Source organism: Tupaia chinensis, unplaced genomic scaffold (assembly GCF_000334495.1).
Source record: "Tupaia chinensis unplaced genomic scaffold, TupChi_1.0 Scaffold139072_1, whole genome shotgun sequence".
NCBI lineage: Eukaryota > Metazoa > Chordata > Mammalia > Scandentia > Tupaiidae > Tupaia > Tupaia belangeri.
In genome coordinates, this window is record NW_006198962.1 from 1,621,775 (window position 1) to 1,643,191 (window position 21,417).

The window sequence follows — 21,417 nt, forward strand, 5'->3', positions numbered from 1 at the left end:
AAAGTTCTGCTTAGAAGGAAAAGAAGGAAAATGAGCATGAATGCATGTCTGCATTTATCTATGGTCTTCGAAGTTTAAAGGAACTGAAAAACCATGTTTATATGTATACCTGCATTTCCCAAATCACTGAGAGTGAAGCTGGTAAAAGCAGTCTGTTACTATAAGAAAGAAACAATAGGTTTAGGTGAATTACACTGGATTTTCTGAGGATAAACATTAGCTTTTTGTAATTAAATGGAATGCGGACAAGGTTCAGTATAAATCAGTCCTATTATCTTGCGACCTGTGAGTGCGTGCACTACCGCATGTGAAGATGTGAAGGAGAGCTGGCGATCAGGAACCTTTGCATGGGATGGATCAGAACTGAAAAAGATATGCAGGTACACAGTGAGGACGGGTGACCACACAGCAATTTTAATCTGTATCTATAGAAAACATTTATATAAGCCTTCTAATTGAGGGATTATAGAAATACATTTCATATATAATAGTGTACTGTAGTGTACTTACTGTGAAAATAGCACATTTATTTAGAGAGGAACTGTATGCCCAAAGTTCTTTGGACGTTTTGAAATATATCCATTGCCTTCTCTTGTAGTCATTGTTATCAAGAAAAGCAGAAGAACCAACGGTTTTCCATCTTTCCTCATCAAAAGTCTTCTCCTCATTGATATTTCCCAGAGTCTCCAGAATGCTCACCCCAGTGAAATGTTCTAGAAAACGCGGAGTTTCTGGATGGCGAGCGTCTACATTTGCCGGCACTCGTGTCTCGTGCACATGGCCTGCCGCTCAATCCGCCACGTGCCTTCCTCGTAGGTGCAGTGGCAGATGGTGCACTCGTCCGTCTTCACTTCCCTGCCGGCCGGGATGACAGCTGTTTCTGCAAAGCAGTTTGGACCTGAAATGCAGAGAAATGTTTTAGACCATGTGTGCCCACAAATGTAGAGTGTGTACAGTTAGGTGGCTGGCACTGCGGTGTATGTTTTATTTGCTCTCTGATGAAGGATGGTGAGAAACTTATTTCAGTAATATGAAGTACTCCTTTTTTTTTTTTTTCCTGAAATGAAACAAATGTTAATTAAAATTTTTATGTGCGACAACACTGTGATCTTCCTTAACACACCATTCCATGTGGAGATCTTGGACCTAATCTGCAATTATTTAATGAATTCTAAGTAATCATAGAACAAGCATGACTAACTGGAACCTTCAAAGAACTAGTCTTATTCTTCATTGTTTTTTAAATATTTTTTTAGCAGAGAGAGCTTAAACAAGCAAACTATTCAAAGTAACATCAATCTGGTGGGCCTTCTATTCCTCTTGGGGCAGGTTTTCCAGCTTGGGTACACATTACAATAACTTGGAGGGCTGCAGAGACACAGGCTGAAGGTCCCCCCACCCCCAAGTTCCTGACTCACTATATTTAGGATGGAGTCTCAGAATCTGCTTTAGGAAATTCCTGGGTGATGCAGATGCTGCTGGTTTGCAGACCACACTTTGAGAAGCACCATCTTCAGATGTGCAGGGGTTCTCTTCGGTAACCTACCAGGAGAACTAAGGAACTCCATAATTCCTGATCAGAAACACCAACCATAAACTCGTCAACCAACAGAGCTGTCACATCTGCATTTTGTGCATAAAGTCAATGACATGAAGAAAAGAGTATTGAGATTTCCAATAGGAATCAACACAATTACTTTTTTTCTCTTTAAAGGGTAATGCCTCTGTATTATAATTCACACAACTGATTCACCTGCAAACAACTGTTCTGCCACCAAGTACCTCCCTAAAAGTCACATGAGCAATTACGGCAGCCTCAGTAGAGGCTCCCAGCTTTGAATGTTAGCAGTTGGCTGAAATGTTCATTCTCCCTCTTTCTTTGCTTCTAAGGTCTTTGATAATGTGCTGACAACCAAAATATGTTTAATTATAATGTGTGAAGTCATCAACAAGATGAAAAAAAGTTCATCTGCAAAACTTTAAAAATAAATGATTCCAGCAAAACTCCAGGACAAAAACTGTCCTTTTTATCATTCTAAGCAGAATAATTCATGTTTTCTTGGTGGTGGTTTTTCAAGATGGTCAAGTGGGTAAAAATACCAGCTACTGAATGTCCTTTGCAGACATGGCTCTGGCACCTGCCCCCTCTCCCTTCTTGAACTCAATTTTTTTTTTTTTGAGAGATTTTCACTGTAGGGCGTGTGCGCTCGCCAGACAGACAGAGAGAGACATAGAGACAGAAAGTGAGAAATCACCCCCCAGGGGGGATGGTCACGCCGCAATCCCTTCTCCTCCATTCTCCTCTTGGGATCTTGGGCACGCACGCACACGCACCCGGCGTGAGTTTTTTTAAGCCACCGGGTCCCGGACATGAACCGCGGTCGACTACGTGGGAGTCCAGCGACATAGCCATTACGCTAACTGCTGGTTCCCCCTCCTTGAACTCAATTTTTTCTGCCTATCCTTTGACTTCTTCTCTCATCCCTTGGAGACTTTGAAATCTTACTGATTGTCCTTCTGGAAATGACTCCCAAGTTATAGCTCCAGCCTTCCTGCTCTTGAGCTCTCGGCCTGGATTCCAGAAGACAGCTGTCTGCATTGCCTGTTGTACCAGACTGAGCATCCTGGTCCTGACCGCTCCTCTACTGACATTGAATGGACTTTATTTACATTAAAGACACTCTCATCCATCGGTGTTGGTGCACCAGAGTACATCAAATTCAAGACATTCACCCCCCTCCCTGCGAATATCCCAACCTGAGACCCAGCACTCACTGCCCACTGCCTCTGCTGGCCTGCAGCAGGCCTTAGTTACCACATTCCTTGCTCTAGGATAGACTCTGTGTGGTGAATACCCTTCCATACCACAGTGGCACCTGCACTGTGAAGTCTTCAGTAACTGGTCACACTGTCTTGCTTGCACGAGGTGCCTGGATTTTACATTTTGCTTCAGCTCTCTTTGGCATGCTTTCTTTCTATCATTCTTTACAGAAGTTAAACTGAAGACACAATCTGCTAGTAATTCATCCCAATGTTTGTCAATGTGCCCTGCACATAAGAAGCACACCAGAATTGCTGGAAGACCTATATCCTAAGATGCAAGGACTTACAGGTCTTGTCTCCAGAGAAATCTGGATTGGAAAACTGGTACAAAAAATTTTTAAAAATCTAGGGACCAGCAGTTAGCGTAATGGCTATGTCACTGGACTCCCATGTAGTCAACCGCGGTTCGCATCCCGGACCCGGTGGCTTAAAACTCACGCCAGCGCGTGTGCGTGTGTGCTCAAGATCCTGAGAGGAGAATGGAGGAGAAGGGATGGCAGCGTGGCCATCCCCCCTGGGGGGTGATTTCTCGCTTTCTGTCTCTGTCTTCCTCTGTCTGTCTGGTGAGTGCATGCGCCCATTAGCAAAAACCTCTCGAAAAAAAAATCTAGTAATGCTGCTTAAGGGTCCTGTGATCAATGCAATTGTTCTATTGTTTTGTGCCCTTTTTTCCCCTAGAGAGAGAGATGTTTGCTATAGGGCACATGCGCTCACCAGAGAGACAGAGATAGAGAGACAGAAAGCAAGAAATCACCCCCTCCATGGGGGATGGCTGCCCTGGAGTCCCATCTCCTTTATTCTTGTCCCGGGATTTTGGGCACACATACACACAAACCCAGTGTTAGTTTTGAGCCTCCAGGTCCAAGACTCAAACTGTAGTTGACTATGTTGGAGTCCAGTGAGATAACCATTATTCCATCTGCCCTCACAGAGTCCCGTGAGAATGGATTAGTCTATGTCAGTGTAATAGTCACTTCTAGTAAGTCTTTAAATGCTTATTATTAAGTTGTTGGGAAAGTCATGACATATTTAAAACCCAATAGTTTATCTCAGTTTTTTTTTTTTTTATATCACTGTCTTTGGGTCTTTGTTGTCTCTATAATTTTTGACAATGAAATTTTCTGAAGTTTGGCTAGTAGGAGCCCAGAACTTCTACATGCCTCTGGTGTTTTTTTGACACACTCGTTTAATCACTATCAGCATCTTCATTTCTGAACCCAGATGGTATCTTTAGCTCATCTTGTCCATGAACCATGTTCAGCAATTTCTTATTTATCCTTCTAATGAAACTTAAGAAAACAAAACAAACAACAACAACAACAAGCAAATGCTTGAATAGCAAGCATTTGGTTAAATACTTTAACCACACCTAGTGGTTAAAGAGCCAGATCTCACATGGCTGATTGCACTTCAAATCCAAAACTTGGAGGCTTGGAAAACACACTGGGCATGTGTGTGTTGTGCCCCAAATCCTGATAAAATGGAGAAATGGGAAAGAAGGGATTGCACCATGACTGCGTCCCATTGAGGGATACCTTCTCTTTGTTCTCTTTCTGTCTCATGCGCGCGCGCCTGAAGTCCCAACAGAATGGAGAAAAGGAGAAGAGACTGTGGCGTGACCACATCCCATTTGGGTGTACTTACTCCCTTTCTCTCCTTTTGTCTCCCTGGTTAGCACACAAATGCTCTTTCAATTAAAAAAAAAAAAAAAAGCTCTTCTTGGGACCAGCAGATAGTATAATGGTTGTCACTGGACTCTCATGTAGTCAAGCATGGTTTGAGTCCTGGACCCGGTGGCTTGAAAGTCTGTCAGGCACATGTGCATGCATGGCCAAAATCCCAAGAGGAGAATGTAGAAGGGACTGCAGTGTGACTATTCCTTTTGAGGGGTGGGTTCTAGCTTTCTGTCTCTCTGTCTCTTCATCTCTCTCTGTCTCTCCAGCAAGCACACATGCACTATAGCAAAAATGTTTCTTAAAAAATAAAAACCAAAAAACTCATTTTTCTTTCACAAGAAGTGGCATACTTCTTAATTATGTACTTTGCTTATTTTCACTTGAAAACCTGTCCCAGCTGTTTGTTCCATGTCAGCGCAGAGCCCGACTTCATGCTGTCTGGCTCCATTGGGATGAGCTGCAGTGGTTTATCCCCCACACACTCCCTCTATTGATGGGTTTTGTGACACAGATCCCTCTGCACACAGGAAAGTATAAATGCTTTTCAATGCATTTTTCAATCTGCTCAGGCAAGAAGGGATACAGAAACTGTTGGAGACTTAGTAAAACTGTATTCATGAGGAAAAGCAAAAAGCTAACAAAGATACCAATGGTTAAAGTAAGTTAAAACACATAATTGTTTGGGACCAGCAGATGGCATAATGGTTACATTGCTGGACTCCCACATAGTCGACCAGAGTTTGAGTCCTAGACCTGGCAGCTTAGAAACTCATGCTGGATGTGTGTGCGTACATTCCCAAATTTTCAAGAGGAGACTGGAAGAGAAGGGATTGGGCTATGACCCTCCCCCCAGGATGAAAATGATTTCTCATTTTCTTTCTGTCTCTGTCTCTTTGGCAAATGCACGTGCCCTCTCTCTCTAAACACACACACACACACAATCGTTGGGGCCAGCAGATGGCGTAGTGGTTGCATCTCTAAACTCCCACATAGTAGACCACAGTTCAAGTCCTGGACCTGGTGACTTAAAACTCAGGCCAGGTGTGTGTATGTGTGTGCCTAAAATCCCAAGAGGAGAATGAAGGAGAAGGAATTGTAGTGTGGCCATCCCTCCTAGTGGGTGATTTCTTGCTTTCTATCTCTCTAGCCAGTACACACACCCCATAGCAAAAATCTCTAAGAACAACAACAACAACAACTCATGCCTGGTGCATATGTGTGTGTGCCCAAGATCTCAGGAGGAGAATGGAGAGGAATGGATTGCAGGGTGACCATCCTTGGGGGGTGATTTCTCACTTTTCTTCTCACCGTCTCTCTCCAGCGAGCACATGCACCCTAAGGCAAAAGCCTCTAAAAGAAAACAAAAGAAAAAAAAAGCAAAGCAAACAAACAAAACCCCCCACAAAATTGTAGAGGCAGAAAGACACAATCTATATTCTGTTTTAGGGACCAGCAGAGTAGTTACATCACTAGACTTCCACCTGGCTGATCACAGTTCGAGTTCCAGACCTGGCAGCTTGAAACTCACGTGAGGTACCTATGGATATGTACCAAAAATTATGAGAGGAGAATGCAGGAGGAAGGATTTCGATGTGGTCATCCTCCCTGGGGAATTCTTGCTTTCTGTCTCTCTGTTTCTCTGGCAAGTGCATGGGTCCTATCACAAACATCTCTCAGAAAAAAAAATTAAATTAAAATAAATAAAAATATAATGTTTTATATAGGAAAGTAGTTGTTTCATACCCTTTAAAATATAGTTATTCATCTCTTTATCACTACTACATAAGTAACGGGAATAAACATGGATTCTGGGCCTTTCTTTTTTTTGAGAGATTTTTTGCTATAGGGCACGTGCACTTGCTGAAGAGGCAGAGAGACAGAAAGTGAGAACTCACTCCCCAGGGGGATGGCTATGCTGCAATCCCTTCTCCTCCATTCTCCTCTTGAGATCTTAGGCACACACACATGCACCTGGCATGAGTTTTAAGCTGCCAGGTTCAGGACTCGAACCATGATCGACTACTTGGGAGTCCAGTGGCATAACCATTACACCATCTGCTGGTCCCAGATTCTAGAATTACTTGAATTACTACATCAAGACTAAATTTAGGGAGAAGGAGACACAAACATTAGATCTGACAGATTTTTATCCCCTATGGCTATGACAATAAGATTAATTCTTGATAAGAATGTTACAATCACATGAATTTATAAAATTGTTGACAGTTTAATGCTACCTATATTCTTTTTTATAAAACAAAAGGTTTTATACTAAACCCCTTTTTAACACTTCATGGAACTGTCCATGCTGAATATTCTTGGCAACCACAAGAATGCTCAGTATGAGTAAGGCAGGGAGGGGCAGTTTGTGTTACACATAAGAACTTAAAAAAATTTATTACAAGGCCAGCATGTGGCATGGTGATTAAGGCACTCGATTCCTATGACTCCTGACTCCTACGACTAGTTCTACTACATGGATGACCAATTCTAGCCCAGACACAAAGGCTTGAAAAATCACGCTGGGTGCGCATATGTGCATGCCCAAATCCCAAGATGAGAATGTCAGAGAGGGAACTGCAGCATGGCCAAGTCCCCTGGTGGGGGAGGTGATTTCTCATTTTCCCTCTCTCTGTCTCTCTTTGGTAAGTTCATGTGCCCTATGGCAAAAACCTAAAAAAAAAAAAAAAAAGAGGTTATTAAATAATCACTTTCTGCATCTAATGTGATCTTAGCCTAAGTAAGGAATTTATTCAAATAACTTAGAATTCTATACTGTGTTGCTAATTTTTCATGTTTCAAATGTTTAGTTATCACAAAGTTACTGCACTTAGAGTTTGTAAATTGTTTCTGAATCAAAACCACATTAAAAGTGTTTGGTAATTTATAAAAATTTAAGTTTATATTTCTATAACATATTCAATAGATGAATTTACTTTTATGATAGTGTGTGTGTGTGTGTGTGTGTGTGCAAGAAAGAGACAGAGAGAAAGACAAGCACCCTCGACGGCCTCATCACACACAATAATCCCCTTACCCCATCCTTCCAGCCTCTCACCATCTCTGGGTGCCGCCCACACACCCCGCATGTTCTCAGGCTGATCTGGGGATCAGACCCTGCGATCAGCCATATGGCGTCCAGTCCTGCAAGGCACTGCCACAGTGGCTGGACCAAAAGCTTTCATCTACTAAATAGCATTTTATAAACCCATGAAATTGTGAGATTCCTTTTTTTTTTTTTTTTTTAATTTGCTATAAAAGATGTGCACTTGCCTGGGAAGGGGGCCAAATGAGAAAGCACCCCTTAGGAGGTTTGGTCACTGGGATAAGGCAATCTCCTCTCCTCCAATTTTCTTTCAGGAGGAAGGAAATTACAAAAATAGACCCTTTCTTAGTAGTTGCATCTTATATAATTAGAACAATATGAGAAAAGAAACTGACAAGGTATAAACTGACAAGGTGTGTGTAGGTTATTTTAGCTCATATGTAGTTCTGTGTAACCACTACAGTCACAATGAGAGCTGTCCCATCACCAATGATCGTACTGTGTCACCGCCATAGTCATATTTATTCATTCTCCTGACCCTCACTGCCACCATCCTTAACCCCTTAATCAGTTAGTATTTTTTTAATTGCCAGGGGGCATGTGTGCTTGCCAGAGACAGGGAGAGAGAAGGAAAAAGCACCCCTTAATGGCGTGTGTTCACATCCTAATTCCTCCTCCTTTCCTCCATCCCATCACGATTTGGGGAACACACACGTATATGTACCTCGCAAGTTTCTCAAGCCAGAGGGGCTAAAATTCTAACTCAGGTCCGCTATGTGAGATCCAGTTCCCTTGATCACTAGATTATCTTTTTCTGTATTTGTTTAATTGTAAATTTAAATCTAACCAGAAGTACAATTCATGCATTTCCTAAATCTACACTTAGGTCACTAAAGAAGATTATATAAAAGGGATCATACAGCATAATGCCCCGGACATCTGCGTTGTTGCCAGTATGCAAAGTTCAGTGCTTTATATAGAACAGTCATATTTATTCTGTGATTTAACTGTTTACCTATCAAGGGGCACTTTTTCCACCAGCTTGGCGCATTTGTGAATAAAGGTGCTATCCCATTCGTGTACAGGTTTGACACAAGTCTTCATCTCTCTGAGGCGAGGGCCTAGGAGTGCAGTCGCTGGACTGTGAGGCAGGTGTCTGTTCGGTTTTATAAGAAACTGTCACGCCGCTTTGCAGAGTGGCTGTGAAACATGCAGTCCAGTGAGGGGTCCAGTTCACTCCCGTCCTTACCAGCTTTGGTCCCGTCACAGGTTTTGCTTCGGCCATTCTGATAGACGTGTAGAGCTATCTGAGGTTTTGGCCGGTGAAGATCATTTCTTCATGTTTTTTATTTTTCATTTTATACCTTTATCTTTTCATGTACTTGGTCAGTTTTTTAACTGGATTGCTTTTCTTTTGTTTCTTCACTGTTGAATTTTGAGTGTTCTGTATTGTTCTATCAATAGTTATTCTGTCAGAGAGAGGTTTGCAAATATTTCTCCTAGTTCATAGCTTGTCTTTTCCTCATCCTAATCGGGTCTTTAGCATAAGTTTTATATTGTAATGATCAAACATACGAGCTTTTTCTTTTATGGATCACACTTTCCATGTTCTACCTAAGGACTTACCAAGAAGCCTGAATATTTTTCTCCTATATTATCTTACAAAAATTTTTGTATTTTCATGATTTACATTTAAATCTATTAACCATTTTGAGATGATTTTGTGTAAGGTTTGAGGTTTAGGGTGAAGGTCCCCCCCCACCCAATATCCACTTCATCAGTACCATTCATTGAAAGCCTATCCTTTAACTGAGTTGCCTTTGCACCACTATCAAAAATAAGTTGAACGTACTGTTATGCGTCTATTTCTGGCTTCTTGCTGGGTATAGTTCATCTACATGTCTGTCCTCTTACCAATATCATAGTCCTGAAAAGAGGTAGAATGATTCTCATCATGTCATCATTTTTTTTCAAAATTGTGTGTATGTTTTGGACAACGGTTAAATACCTTAAGTGTCTTTTGCAAATACTATCTCTCATCTGCACCTGCCGCCTTATTCTCAGGACAACATCTTTCACAAAACAACAATTTTTTATTTATTTATTTATTCTTAGGTTTTTGCTGTAGGGTGCATGCTCTTGGCAAAGAGAGAGACAGACACAGTAAGAGGAAAAGTGAGAAATCATCCTTCAGGGAAGATGGCCACGCCTCAATCCCTTCTTCATTCTCCTCCCAGGATCTTGGGCATGCACACACATGCACCTGGCATGATTTTCAAGCCACCAGGTCCAGGACTCAAATCACAGTCATCCATATGTAAGTCCAGTGGTATTTTAACTGCTCTGCCATCTACTCATCCCCAGAACAATTTTTTAGAAGTTTGTCTATGTATTTTCAGACAAAGAAAGGGAAACAGCCTCAATGGAGTTTCACATATCAATCTTCTTCCACAGGCTTCCCAGCCTGCCAGAAACTAGAACTCATGCATGCACACCCAGTGTATACAGGGAACCAACCTTGGTCTTCCTGTGGATTCACAGGTATGATGCGCCATTGCTATGCCACCATGACTGGCTTGAGAACTTTAATGTTAACGAAGGCCAGCCCATCATCTCTTCCTTTCATGGTTTATGCCCTTGGTGTTATATATAAAAAGTCATCCTGGGACCAGCAGTTGGAGTAATGGCTATGTCACTGGACTCCCATGTAGTTGACTGCGGTTTGAGTTCCGGACCTGGTGGCTTAAACTCATGCCAGGCATGTATACAGGTGTGCCCAAGATCCTGAGAGGAGAATGGATGAGGAGGGATTGTGGCATGGCCATCTCCTCTGGGGGGTGATTTCTCACTTTCTGTCTCCTTGTCTTTCTGGCAATTGGCATAATGGCTATGTCACTGGATTTTCATGTAGTTAACTGCAGTTCGAGTCCCAGACCTGGTGGCTTAATCTCATGCTGGGTGCATGTGTGTGCGTGGCCAAGATCCCGAGAGGAGAATAGAGGAGAAGGGATTGCAGTGTGGCCATCTCCCCCACCCCAGGGGGATATTTCTCACTTTCTGTCTCTGTCCTCCTGGTGACTGCACATGCCCTATAGCAAAAAAACCTCTCAAAAAAAAAAAAAAAAGTCCCTAAATCCAAGGTTATATAGATTTTCTTCTATATTATCTTCCAGGAGTTTTACATTTTTATGATGCACATTTAAGAATATGATCTACTTGGGGTTAATATTTGTGAATGGTGTATAAAGTCTGTGTCTGCACTAACATGTTTTACATGTAGATATATACTTGTTACCACATTGAAAAGATCATCTTTGTTCCATTATATTGGCTTTGTTCACACTATGAAATACTACTCAACCATAAAAAACATGACCCTCACATTTGATAGAAAGTGGACAAATATGGAAGATTTACTGCTCAGCAAAACAAGCCAGACTGTGAAAGAGAATCACCATATGTCCCCACTCAGAATATACTGAATATCAGCACTCTAGGGTGAAACTGAAAGACTAGAAGGTACAAAACCTTGGGGAGCAATGGTGATACTGGAGACAGGGTGGGAGGAGAGTGGGAAATAGGAGGGGTGAGAGGGAGGGAATCAAAGGGAAGATGAATGAAGCAAAACATTTAAGGAACCTACAGTAGAGAGAAATTTGGGGACCAGCAGTTGGCCTAATGACTATGTCACTGGACTCCCATGTAGTTGACCATGGTTCAAGTCCTGGGCTTGGTGGCTTAAATTCATGCTGGGCACCTTTGTGTGTGTGCCCAAGATCTCAAGACGAGAATGGAGGAGAAGGGATTGTGGCTTGGCTATCCTCCCTTGGGGGTGATTTCTCACTTTCTGTCTCTCTCTGGTGCACACACACACTCCATAAGAAAAACCTCTCAAAAAAAAATAAAAGAAAGAAAAAAAAAGAACGAAATTTGTTAATTTGTTGATTACACTGTGTATGGTGATGACTTTGACTGAATCAATATACAGTGTATTCATGATGGGAAAATTCACTTCGTACGCTGTAATGATACAGTGACTGAATATAAAACTAAATAAATAAGTAAATAAATTTAAATTTAAAAAGAAAGAAAAAAATCCATTGGATATATTTATGTGTGTTTATTTCTGGGCTCTACTATATTCTACTAATCAATGTGTCTATTCTTTTGACAACATGACATAGTCTTGATTGCTATAGCTTATAGTAAGTCTTAGGGTGATGTTGGTCTTCTAACTTCATTCTTCTTCAGTATCATATTGGCTATTCTAAGTCTTTTGCTTCTCCATGTAAATTAGGATTGGTTTTTATATCCATAGAGTAACTTGCTGGAATTTGAGGAGCGGGTTGCTTTTAATCTATATAGGTCAAGATGGGAAGAACTGACATCTTGGTTGTATTGAGTAGTCCTATCTACGGGTGTGGAACATCTCTCCATTTACTTAGTTCTATGATTTATGAGAGTTTGGCAGTTTCCCCTATATAAATTGTGTCCATATTTTGTTAAATACGTATCTATTTCATTTTGAGGTGCTAATGTAAATAGTACTGTGTTTTAAATTTCAAATTCCAGTTGCCCATTGCTCATACATAGGAAAGTGATTAAGTATTGTACATGAGCTTTGCATTTTACAACCTTGATATAATTACTTATTAGTTTTAGGGGTTTCTTCTACTTAGACCATCATGTCATTTTTTTTTTCCTTTACAAATTTCTTTGCAAATGCTCTTTCTGACCTATTTCATTTTCCCTCTGTCTGAAGAACATTTTTAATATTTCTTCCAAGGCTGGTCTACTGGGAAAACAATTTAAAAACAAGAAAACAACAACAAAAAACTCCATCAATTTTTTATTTGTCTGAGTAAGTCCTTATTTAGTTCTCCCTTATGAAGGATAATCTTACAGGGCACAGAATTCAAACATGATTTGTGTGTGTGTGTGTGTGTGTGTGTGTGTGTGTGTGTGTGTACCATGCTAAATATTTCAGTCCACTCTCTTCTTGCTTGCACAGTCTCTGAGGATAAGGCAGATAAGATTATCTTTGTTCCTGTATACATTAGGTGTTTTTCCACCTCTGCCATCTTTCAGGATTTCTTTGCTGTCACTGACTTTCTTAGTTTGAAAACGATATGCCTAGGTATAATTTTTCTGGCATTTATCTCGCTTGGTATTCTGAGCTCATTGAAATATAGTTTGGTGTCTTACATTCATTTGGGGGAAATTCTTAATCATTATTTCAAATATTGCTTCTGTTCCTGTGATTCTGAAACAAATTTTAACTATACATATACATTTTTTGTATTGCAGCATTTGACTGTGACTTATATTTAGTCAGGTATAGAATTTTCTACTCATGTCGGCACTCAAAAATTTTGGAGCATTTGAGATTTCATTGCTGGAACAGACACCAAACCCTCTAGAGCCTTGATCTTGGCCTTCCTAGACTCCAGCACTGTGAGAAGATAAACTTCTGATGTTTATGATTTACCAAGCCTTTGCTATTTTGTTAGAACAGTACAAACAGATTAAGACACACAGTATCATACTGGCTCCAAATGCCTGGGACAGATGACAGAGGCTCACTCTTAGAAGGATGTCACAGGAAGAAGGAGTCTTTCCTCTTTAAGATCGTCCACAATGTGTCTTCAGGAATGTAAAATCTGTGTCATGCCACATTTTTTGCCCTGGTTGCCCGCATAGTCTGGGCCATGTAGGTGCTTTCACCTAAACTGTGCTGAACTAAAACTAAGGTGGGCTGAGGCTCACAAATTCCAAATGAAGCAAGAACCTCTTAGATGTTAGTCAATGAGCACCCTTCTGGATGCTCCCATCTCAGGCAGAGCTACTTTTCACAGCGACTAACCCAGAGCCTCCCAGTATGTCTCCTGATTGGAAGTCCCTGGGGGCAGAAGCCACAAAGACACTCCTCTGTCTCCCCAGGATCTGTATGTGGCTCAGAATGGAGCCCAGTGTGTGTACGATTGAGTTAAATTGTTAGAGTCAAATAATAAACTAATATATGAAAATATTAGAACTACCACAGCTGTGCTGATGAATGTGCTGCCAATATGTTTTAGATTTTACAATAAGGGATGGTAAGCCACAAAGAAGACTGTGAATGAACAAAGACACACATAAGGCATGGGTCCAATCCCCCCTTTCTATCCAGGACTGAACACTGAAGGAAAGCCAATGGGGCAGGCATCATGTCATCCGCGCTTGCAGGGTCCAGGGCTCCCTGTGGTAGTATATTTTATCTCCAACTCTAGATTATGGATGATTTTCCTTTGGAGCCATAAAATCAAAATCAAAATAATTCCCAGGGATATCAAACTACATTCCACACTTCTTTTGAAACGGCTCTTTCTTCTCTGCCTCATTGTAAATCATGTTCTCAGAGATGATCTTGACTCCTGAATATGAAATTCCCCCACTGTTATTTGCACAGAAAGTCATGATTGCATTTCAAATTCCCTTTCACATATCTGGTATATTTCAGAGTCACTGGGCACTGGTCTCACAAGGACAGAAAAAAACTGGTTTTCTAAGATGCATTTTCATTTTACTTGAAAGTAAAAAGAAACAACTAAAAATATGTGTGACTCTGTGTTCAAGCTGACAGGTGGGCTTTTTTGGTAAGGATTAAGCACAAAAACATTTTTTAAAAACCAGAACAGCTAAAATGCAGAAAAATAATGAACGAGCTTAAAATAAACATGAAAACAAAGCACATTTGATCTTGAGGACAAAAGTCTGACTTTTTCCTATTCCAAACTTGTTTCCCAGGGGGCCTGGGGGTCAGACCTCCAAACATTAACAGACCATTGGTAGTGGGATGCTACATACTGTCCCAGGCAATGTTTTTATGATGCATAGTAAACCTTCTTATTCCTTTGCTGATTTCTATCAGGAACAGAGACTTGTGATTCTTCTCTAACCAAGTATTAATCTAAGAATTTCAAATTCACCTATAACCTATAAGCCTCCACTTCCACTATCTTTTTAAGTTGATCAGTGTAAACGATAACTCTCCTGTCCTCAAAACTATATAAAAGGAACTGTTGCATCTCAGCACCCTGAGAAACACACTTATTTTTCTATGGGCCGGTCACTCATATTCATGCTTAGAATTCTATAGTCTACAAGCATGCATTAATTATTATTTCTACAGAGTCGGTTAATTCCATAAACAGTCTTTGTAGAAGAAATAATCTTTATCATCTGTTGGTGAGAATTCTGCCTACCAAACTATTATTCTGCTTCTCAGGGCTCAGAGGGAGCACTGTGGGAAGGGAAGAGAAACCTTTCCCACAGTTGACCTTTCTTCAGGCCATGCTCTATCCCAGACTCCTAGAACCTAGTGCACAACTCCTGTTCATTTTAGCCCATCCCTTAAAAGTGATATAATTTATCATAGGCCAGCCATCGCCTTCCAAATTCAAGAAATAAGGTCAGCCCTATGGGCTAGTAGTCCAAGAAGGTTGGATCCCACATGACCAACCTTGGTTCAAATACCAGCCCCAGTGACTTGAAAAACATGCAAGGTATGTGTACGTGCCTGTCAGGAATTCTGACAGGATGGAGACATGGAGGAGGAAAGGATTGTGGTATGACCATCCCCCATGGAGGGTGCTTTCTCACTTTTCTTCATTTATTAATGAGTACACATGTGCTCTGGAAATTGAAAAAGGAAAAGAAAAAGAAATAAAAAAAGACTCTAAGTTCTCAGAAAGCATAAATACATCCCACTCAGAGGAATAAAGAATGAGAAGTATTTTCCAAAGTCCTTCTTTCTTTTCTTTTTTTTTTTTTTTTGGAGTGGTTTTTGCTATAGGGGTTGTAAAAAAAAACAGACAGAGAGAGACAGAGAGACAGAAAGCGAGAAATCACCCCCCAGGGGGGATGACCATGCCGCAATCCCTTCTCCTCCATTCTCCTCTCAGGATCTTTGGCATGCACGCACACACGCCTGGTGTGAATTTCAGCCACTGGGTCCGGGACTCGAACCGTGGTCGACTACGTGGGAGTCCAGCGACATAGCCATTACACTAACCACTGGTCCCAAAGTCCTTATTTCAACATGGCAAAAGATAACTTGTTTAAAAATAAAAGTCTCAGGGCTGGCAGGTGGTATGGTGGTTAAGGGTCTACATGGCCAACCACAGTTCAAGAGTCTGACCTGGTGGCTTGCTTTCTCGCTTTTTCTTTCTCTCTCTCATTCTGTCTCTCTCTGGTTAATTAAAAATAAATAAATAAAGTTAAATAAAATAATTATTTTTGTTAAAAAAAGTCTCCACTGTTAAAAACATCAGGACAATCTTTATTAAACAACTTAAATTTGGGTTCTTTGCTGAAGATCTTTCAGAGCCTTAATAGGCTGTACATACTGTAGACCTCAGAGAAATGGCTGGAGTACACAGCATTTTCTAAACTCACTCGACCATGGAAGTCTTTACTCACAAAGTTATTAGTATCTGATGAACATTTATATTTCACAGAGCAGTGTTTGGAAAGTGCACCAATAAATTGTCAGTAAAACGTGACTGACCCCCTTGCACAGTGGCAGCTACAGGGCAGAGAAACAGGGCCTGAGACCTGGCAGGCTACCTCATGGTTCACCCACCCACTACGCAGCACATCCGTGATAGGATGACAGCAGGTGCTTAAAAACAACACAAATTGTGGAGTGGAACTTCCCCGGCACGGAGAGGCCCCCAGTGCTTCCTGCTGCCTTCTGAGAGAACAGAACACACTGGCCTATTTCTGCACTCCACAGAAACAAAATCATATAAATGCCCTTTTCTAGTGGGCCTCTTTAAAAAAAATTGTGGTATTTTGAATGAGATCAATTCATTGTTGCATGATAGTATACTTATTTCATTCTTGTACAGTGTCTCACTTTATAAACATACCATAATCTATTAACTTTTAAAAGACAGACAGAGAAGGTAGTGGGCGGAGGACAAGTAGAGCAATGGGTAGTTTTCACAAGGTCTCAGTATGCTGTGGTCTTCCTGCCCTAGCTTCCTATTGAGTTAGGGTTACAAGCATGCACCACCACACTGGGTGTGTTCAGCTTGGTCCAGGATGCGAACCTGAGCCTTCCATGTAGCTCTAGCATTATGCAGTGGCACTCTACTGCCTGTTCCACTGAACTGGGCTATGCTTACTATTTTTAATAGATATTTATTGTCTACCACTGATAGATTGTATTTTTTTCTTTCTTTTTTTAGAGACAGAGTCTCACTCTGTTACCCAGGCTGGCCTCAAACTTGTGATCCTTCTGCCTCAGACCCCTGAGTAGTTGAGATTAAAGGCATTCAGAATCTGTAAATATCATGCCCAGCAATAGGTACTTCTAAACACCTATCAGTAGTTGAAAATGCTGGTAGCATAGTAGCAGGTATTAGAATGAGTTATCTTGAGTGACCAGCAGATGGCATAATGGTTACGTCACTGATCTCCCATGTGGTAGACCGTGGTTGGAGTGCTGGACCTGACAGCTTAAAACTCAGGTCAGGCATACGTGCCTGTATGCCCAAAATCCTGAGAGGAGAATGGAGGAAAAGGGACTGTGGTGTGGGCCATCCTCCCGGGGGGGGGTGATTTCTAACTTACTGTTTCTCTGTCTCTGAGTACATGTGCTCCATGACAAAAATCTCTAAAAACAACCAAAAAATGAGCTATTATGAAATAAAACATCTACCATCAATATTCTTAGATACATTCTTGGTGTGCAAAAACATACATAACCCAAGGACAGGACAGCTGGGTTATGTGTACTTTTGGTTGCAGTGGAAGGCAAAAAACATTTTCCCTAAGCGAGTATACCAATTTTCTTTCTTTTTACCTTTTTTTTTTTTTTTGCTATAGAGTATGTGTGCTCGCCAGAAAGTCAGAGAAAGAGAGGTAGAAAGCGAGAAATCATGCCCCGGGAGGATGGTCACACCGTAATCCTTTCTCCATTCTCCTCTCAGGATCTTGGGCATGCACGCACCCACACGCGCCCAGTGTGAGTTTAAGCCACCGGGTCCGGGACTTGAATCCTAGTTTGCTACATGGGAGTCCAATGACATAGCCATTGTGCCAACTGCTGATCTCCCCAGTTTTCACTTTCAGAATCAGCATATGAGAATTCTAGTTGATCTGGATCCTGGATTATTATCACTTTTGTTATCTTTCCTTTTAACTCTTTTTTTTTTTTTTTTTTTTTTTAAGGTTTTTTGCTGTAGGGTATATGTCCTCACAAGAAAGAGGCAGTGAGAGGGAAAGTGAGAAATCACCCTCAGGGGGATGGCCATACTGCAGTCCTTTATCCTCTATTATCATCCTGGAATTTTGGGCATGCATGCACAATTGCCTGGTATGATTTTCAGGTCACTAGGTGCAGGACTTGAACTGCAGTCAACCATGTGGGAATCCAGTGCCTTAACCACTACACCACCTGCTGGCCCCCTTTCAGTTCTTTCGAATGTTGCTTTACCTGTTTGAAAGCTAGAGGTACATGCAGAGTAATGTCTTCTGGTCCAAGGTAGCCTTCCATCATTTGTGTTTTGTGATGCTTCCTGGACTCAGTCTACTTTGTTGTGCCAACTGCTTTCTACTACTTAGAGTTTACTTGATACATCTTTGTCTTTTTACATTCTACATTTTTTTTTTGAGAGGGAGAATTTTGCTATAGGGTGCGTGCACTTGCTGGAGAGACAGAGACAGAAAATGAGAAATCACGCCCCACCGAGGGGAAAAATCATGCTACAATCTCTTCTTCTCCATTCTTTTAGGATTTGGGGCACATATAAAGTGCCAAACATGAGTATTAAACCACTGGGTCCAGGACTTGAACTGCAGTCAACCAGGTAGGAGTCCAGTGCCATAACCATTACACCATCTGCTGGTCCCACATTCTACATTTTTCTACCCTCTAGTTAATGTTTCTCCGGACCTGGCACCGTGGACTAATAGTAACGAGCTCTATTCCACGTGGCCTAATGTAGTTTTAATCCCAGACCTAGCAAATTGAAGAGCACACCAGATGCATGCACATGACTAACTCACCTGGCAGGATGCAGAAATGGAAGATGGGATTGCAGCATGACCACACCCCACTGGGAAGTGCTTTCTCTTCTTGTCTTTCAATCTCTCTCTCTCTCTCTCAAGTGCATGCACACTCTGACAAAAAAAAAAAAGTCTTCTCTTGGAAACAGAATACAGAGTTTTAAAAATCATGTTGGAAAATATTTTTTAATTCATATTCTTTATTAATTTTTATTCAATGTAACAATAAATATGGCTGGCTGAAATTAATGGCCTTATTACTTACTTTCCATTTGGCCCATCTCTTTTTGTTTCTTGTTCCTTGCTTGTGATCTTATGGACTGTTTATTGTTCCTTTTTTTCCCCTCTACCGGGCTGGTTATTTTCCTATTGCCTGAAATACCCTTTCCAGTAATTTTTGTCATTTGGGTCTGCTAGCAATGAACACTCAGTTTGCTTATTTTTGCATTTGTTTTGGGAGAGACCAAAAGTATTTTTGGATTGCCTTCCTTTCTGAGGGCTAATTTTGGTGCTCACAGACTTTTAGGTGCAACTACTTTCTTCTAGAATTTAAAGGTGCCATTCGGTTTCCTTAGCCTTCACCATTTTTGTTAAGTCAGTTAAGCAGTCAGTATTTTGTTTCTTTGAAGATAATGTGCCCCTTTTTAAATGTTCATTTTTAAGATTTTTATTTTTGTCTTTGGATTTTAGTAATGTATCTGTGCACCACCTTGGTGTGATCGTTTTAGAATTTATTTTGCCTGAGGTTTGTCAAGCTTGTTAAACTTGTGACTTGATATCTTTTGTTAGTCTCTTCTATTTGTTCTCCAGATTTGTTTCTGCCACTTTCTCACTCATCATTCCTGAGATTTAAATTGTACATGCACCAGACTTCTTCTCTTCCCGTGTCTTTTGTTTTCTTTTGTTCTCACTCCCACCTTACTTGAATATTTTCTACTGGTATGTCTTCCAAATCGCCAACACTCTTCTGTTTTGTTTCATCTTTTGGGTAAATTCTTCTATTAAATTCACTTTTTTACTTTTTATTTTTATTTTTTTGCTATAGGGCACAGGAGCTCACCAGAAAGATAGAGACAGACAGAAAGCGAGAAATCACCCCCCATGGGAGATGGCCACACCACAGTCCCTTCTCCTCCATTCTCCTCTCGGGATCTTGGGCACGCACATGCACCCAGCGTGAGTTTAAGCCACCAGATCCAGGACTCGAACCACAGGCGACTACATGGGAGTCCAGTGACATAGCCATTATGCCATCTGCTGGTCCCCTATTAAATTCTTAATTTTAGTTATTGCCTTTTCCAATACTAGGAATTTTTCAGTATATTCCACTTCTTCATGAAATTCTCCAACTTTTCCATGTTCTTGATTATGTAAATTGGAGTTACTCTAAAGCTCTGCAATGGTATTTACTATTTAGTGATAACCTAGAGGTTTGTTTCTTATTTTCTGTTTTAGTTTGTTTTCTCTTGGTTTGCTGTCATTTGATATTATTTTTTGACTTGTCAGGCAATTTTTTAAAATTAAATAACAGATACTCAACAGAACAAATTGCAAAGATTCTGAATAGTGCCTTTGCCAGGCAGAGAAGAGCCTAAGAGACTGCCTTCACCCAGAGAAGAGGGTTTTGGTTTTGCCTGGCTGAATCTTTCCAGTGTGCCCCATTGCCCCCAGGCTGTAGCTCCATACAGTTCTAGTGGAAAGCTCCTGGTGTTTTATAGGATGCCTCCACCCTGTAGGACTCTGCATCTCTCTCTCCTTAGCACAGCGACGGGGTAACATCTCTGCTCAAGGCTTCAGCCAGCAGCAGCTGTTTCTTGCTAGGTTTCTGTGTGTCTTGTTGTATCCATGTGCAGTTTAGGAGTCTGCAAATGCCTTTAAGGGAAAGTCCATGCAGAATTTGACCTCACTTCTTGCCATTTCCTCTTTGTCTGCACCTCTGGCCTCTCAATCTCAGCTGCCCTGGCACCCCGGAATGCCAGTGCAGCGAGAATGTTGCAAGCCTGGGGCTCTTGCTTCCAGCCAGTTGTCTATTTCCTGCTCTCTGAGCTGGCAGATGCCTCCAGGAAACAATATGGAGGTCAACCTGGGTTTATCCCTGAGCCCTCCTTTTCTTTGGGAGCTAGATCTTCAAGCCCTTTGTTGGCTGATACTTCTAAACTAGTTTTTGTTTTTTTAGTGTTTGTTCATTCTACCCAATCCTTAGAGTTGTTCTCAATGGAAGAGTTACTGTCATGACTAGTAAAAGAATGTAGAATTATAGTTTCACTATTTTTTTTAAATGTTTAATTTTTTTAAAGGTTTCTTTCTTTTTTTTTCTCTTTAAATTTATTTATTTTTTACATTAATTCACTATACATCATTACAGCATACAAATGAATATTCCATCCAAATACACTGTATATTGGCTCAATCAAGCACATCAACATACATGTTATCAGCAAATAATTTTCCAATTCTTATGTCTTGTATACTTTGTTTTGCCATCCTTGATTCCCTATCCCTCACCCTCTGCCATGTCCCCCCCTCCTCCCACATTATCTCTGGTATCCATGGTTGCTTTCTATGCCTTCCACCCCCCATTTAATTGATTTGCTAATGAACTTAAGTAGTCTAAATATATCCAATAGCTAGCACAGCTGATGGATACCTATACATGAACCCAAGTCTGACTTTATGCATAAACCTCAGTGAGTAGAATGAACATATTATAACATAAAGTAGTAGCCAGCTGGGGCTATATAGCTTACTGCAGTCATCATATATGCATTTTTAAATTTTGATATGAACAGTTTTACTGTTATTTTTTTCTCCTGCAAC

The 21,417-nt window shown here is 40.9% G+C and overlaps 1 protein-coding gene across 1 annotated transcript in view; it reads right to left on the reverse strand.

The window, feature by feature from the left end:
- Nucleotides 1-83: 83 nt before the first annotated feature.
- The window catches only part of VWC2 (von Willebrand factor C domain containing 2), a 156,458-nt gene continuing 135,124 nt past the window's right edge, over nucleotides 84-21,417 (reverse strand). Inside the window, exon 3 of the mRNA XM_006161807.1 lies at nucleotides 84-898. Coding sequence (XP_006161869.1) covers nucleotides 747-898 — 152 coding nt within the window. The 3' untranslated portion in view covers nucleotides 84-746. The remainder of the gene's footprint in view (nucleotides 899-21,417) is intronic.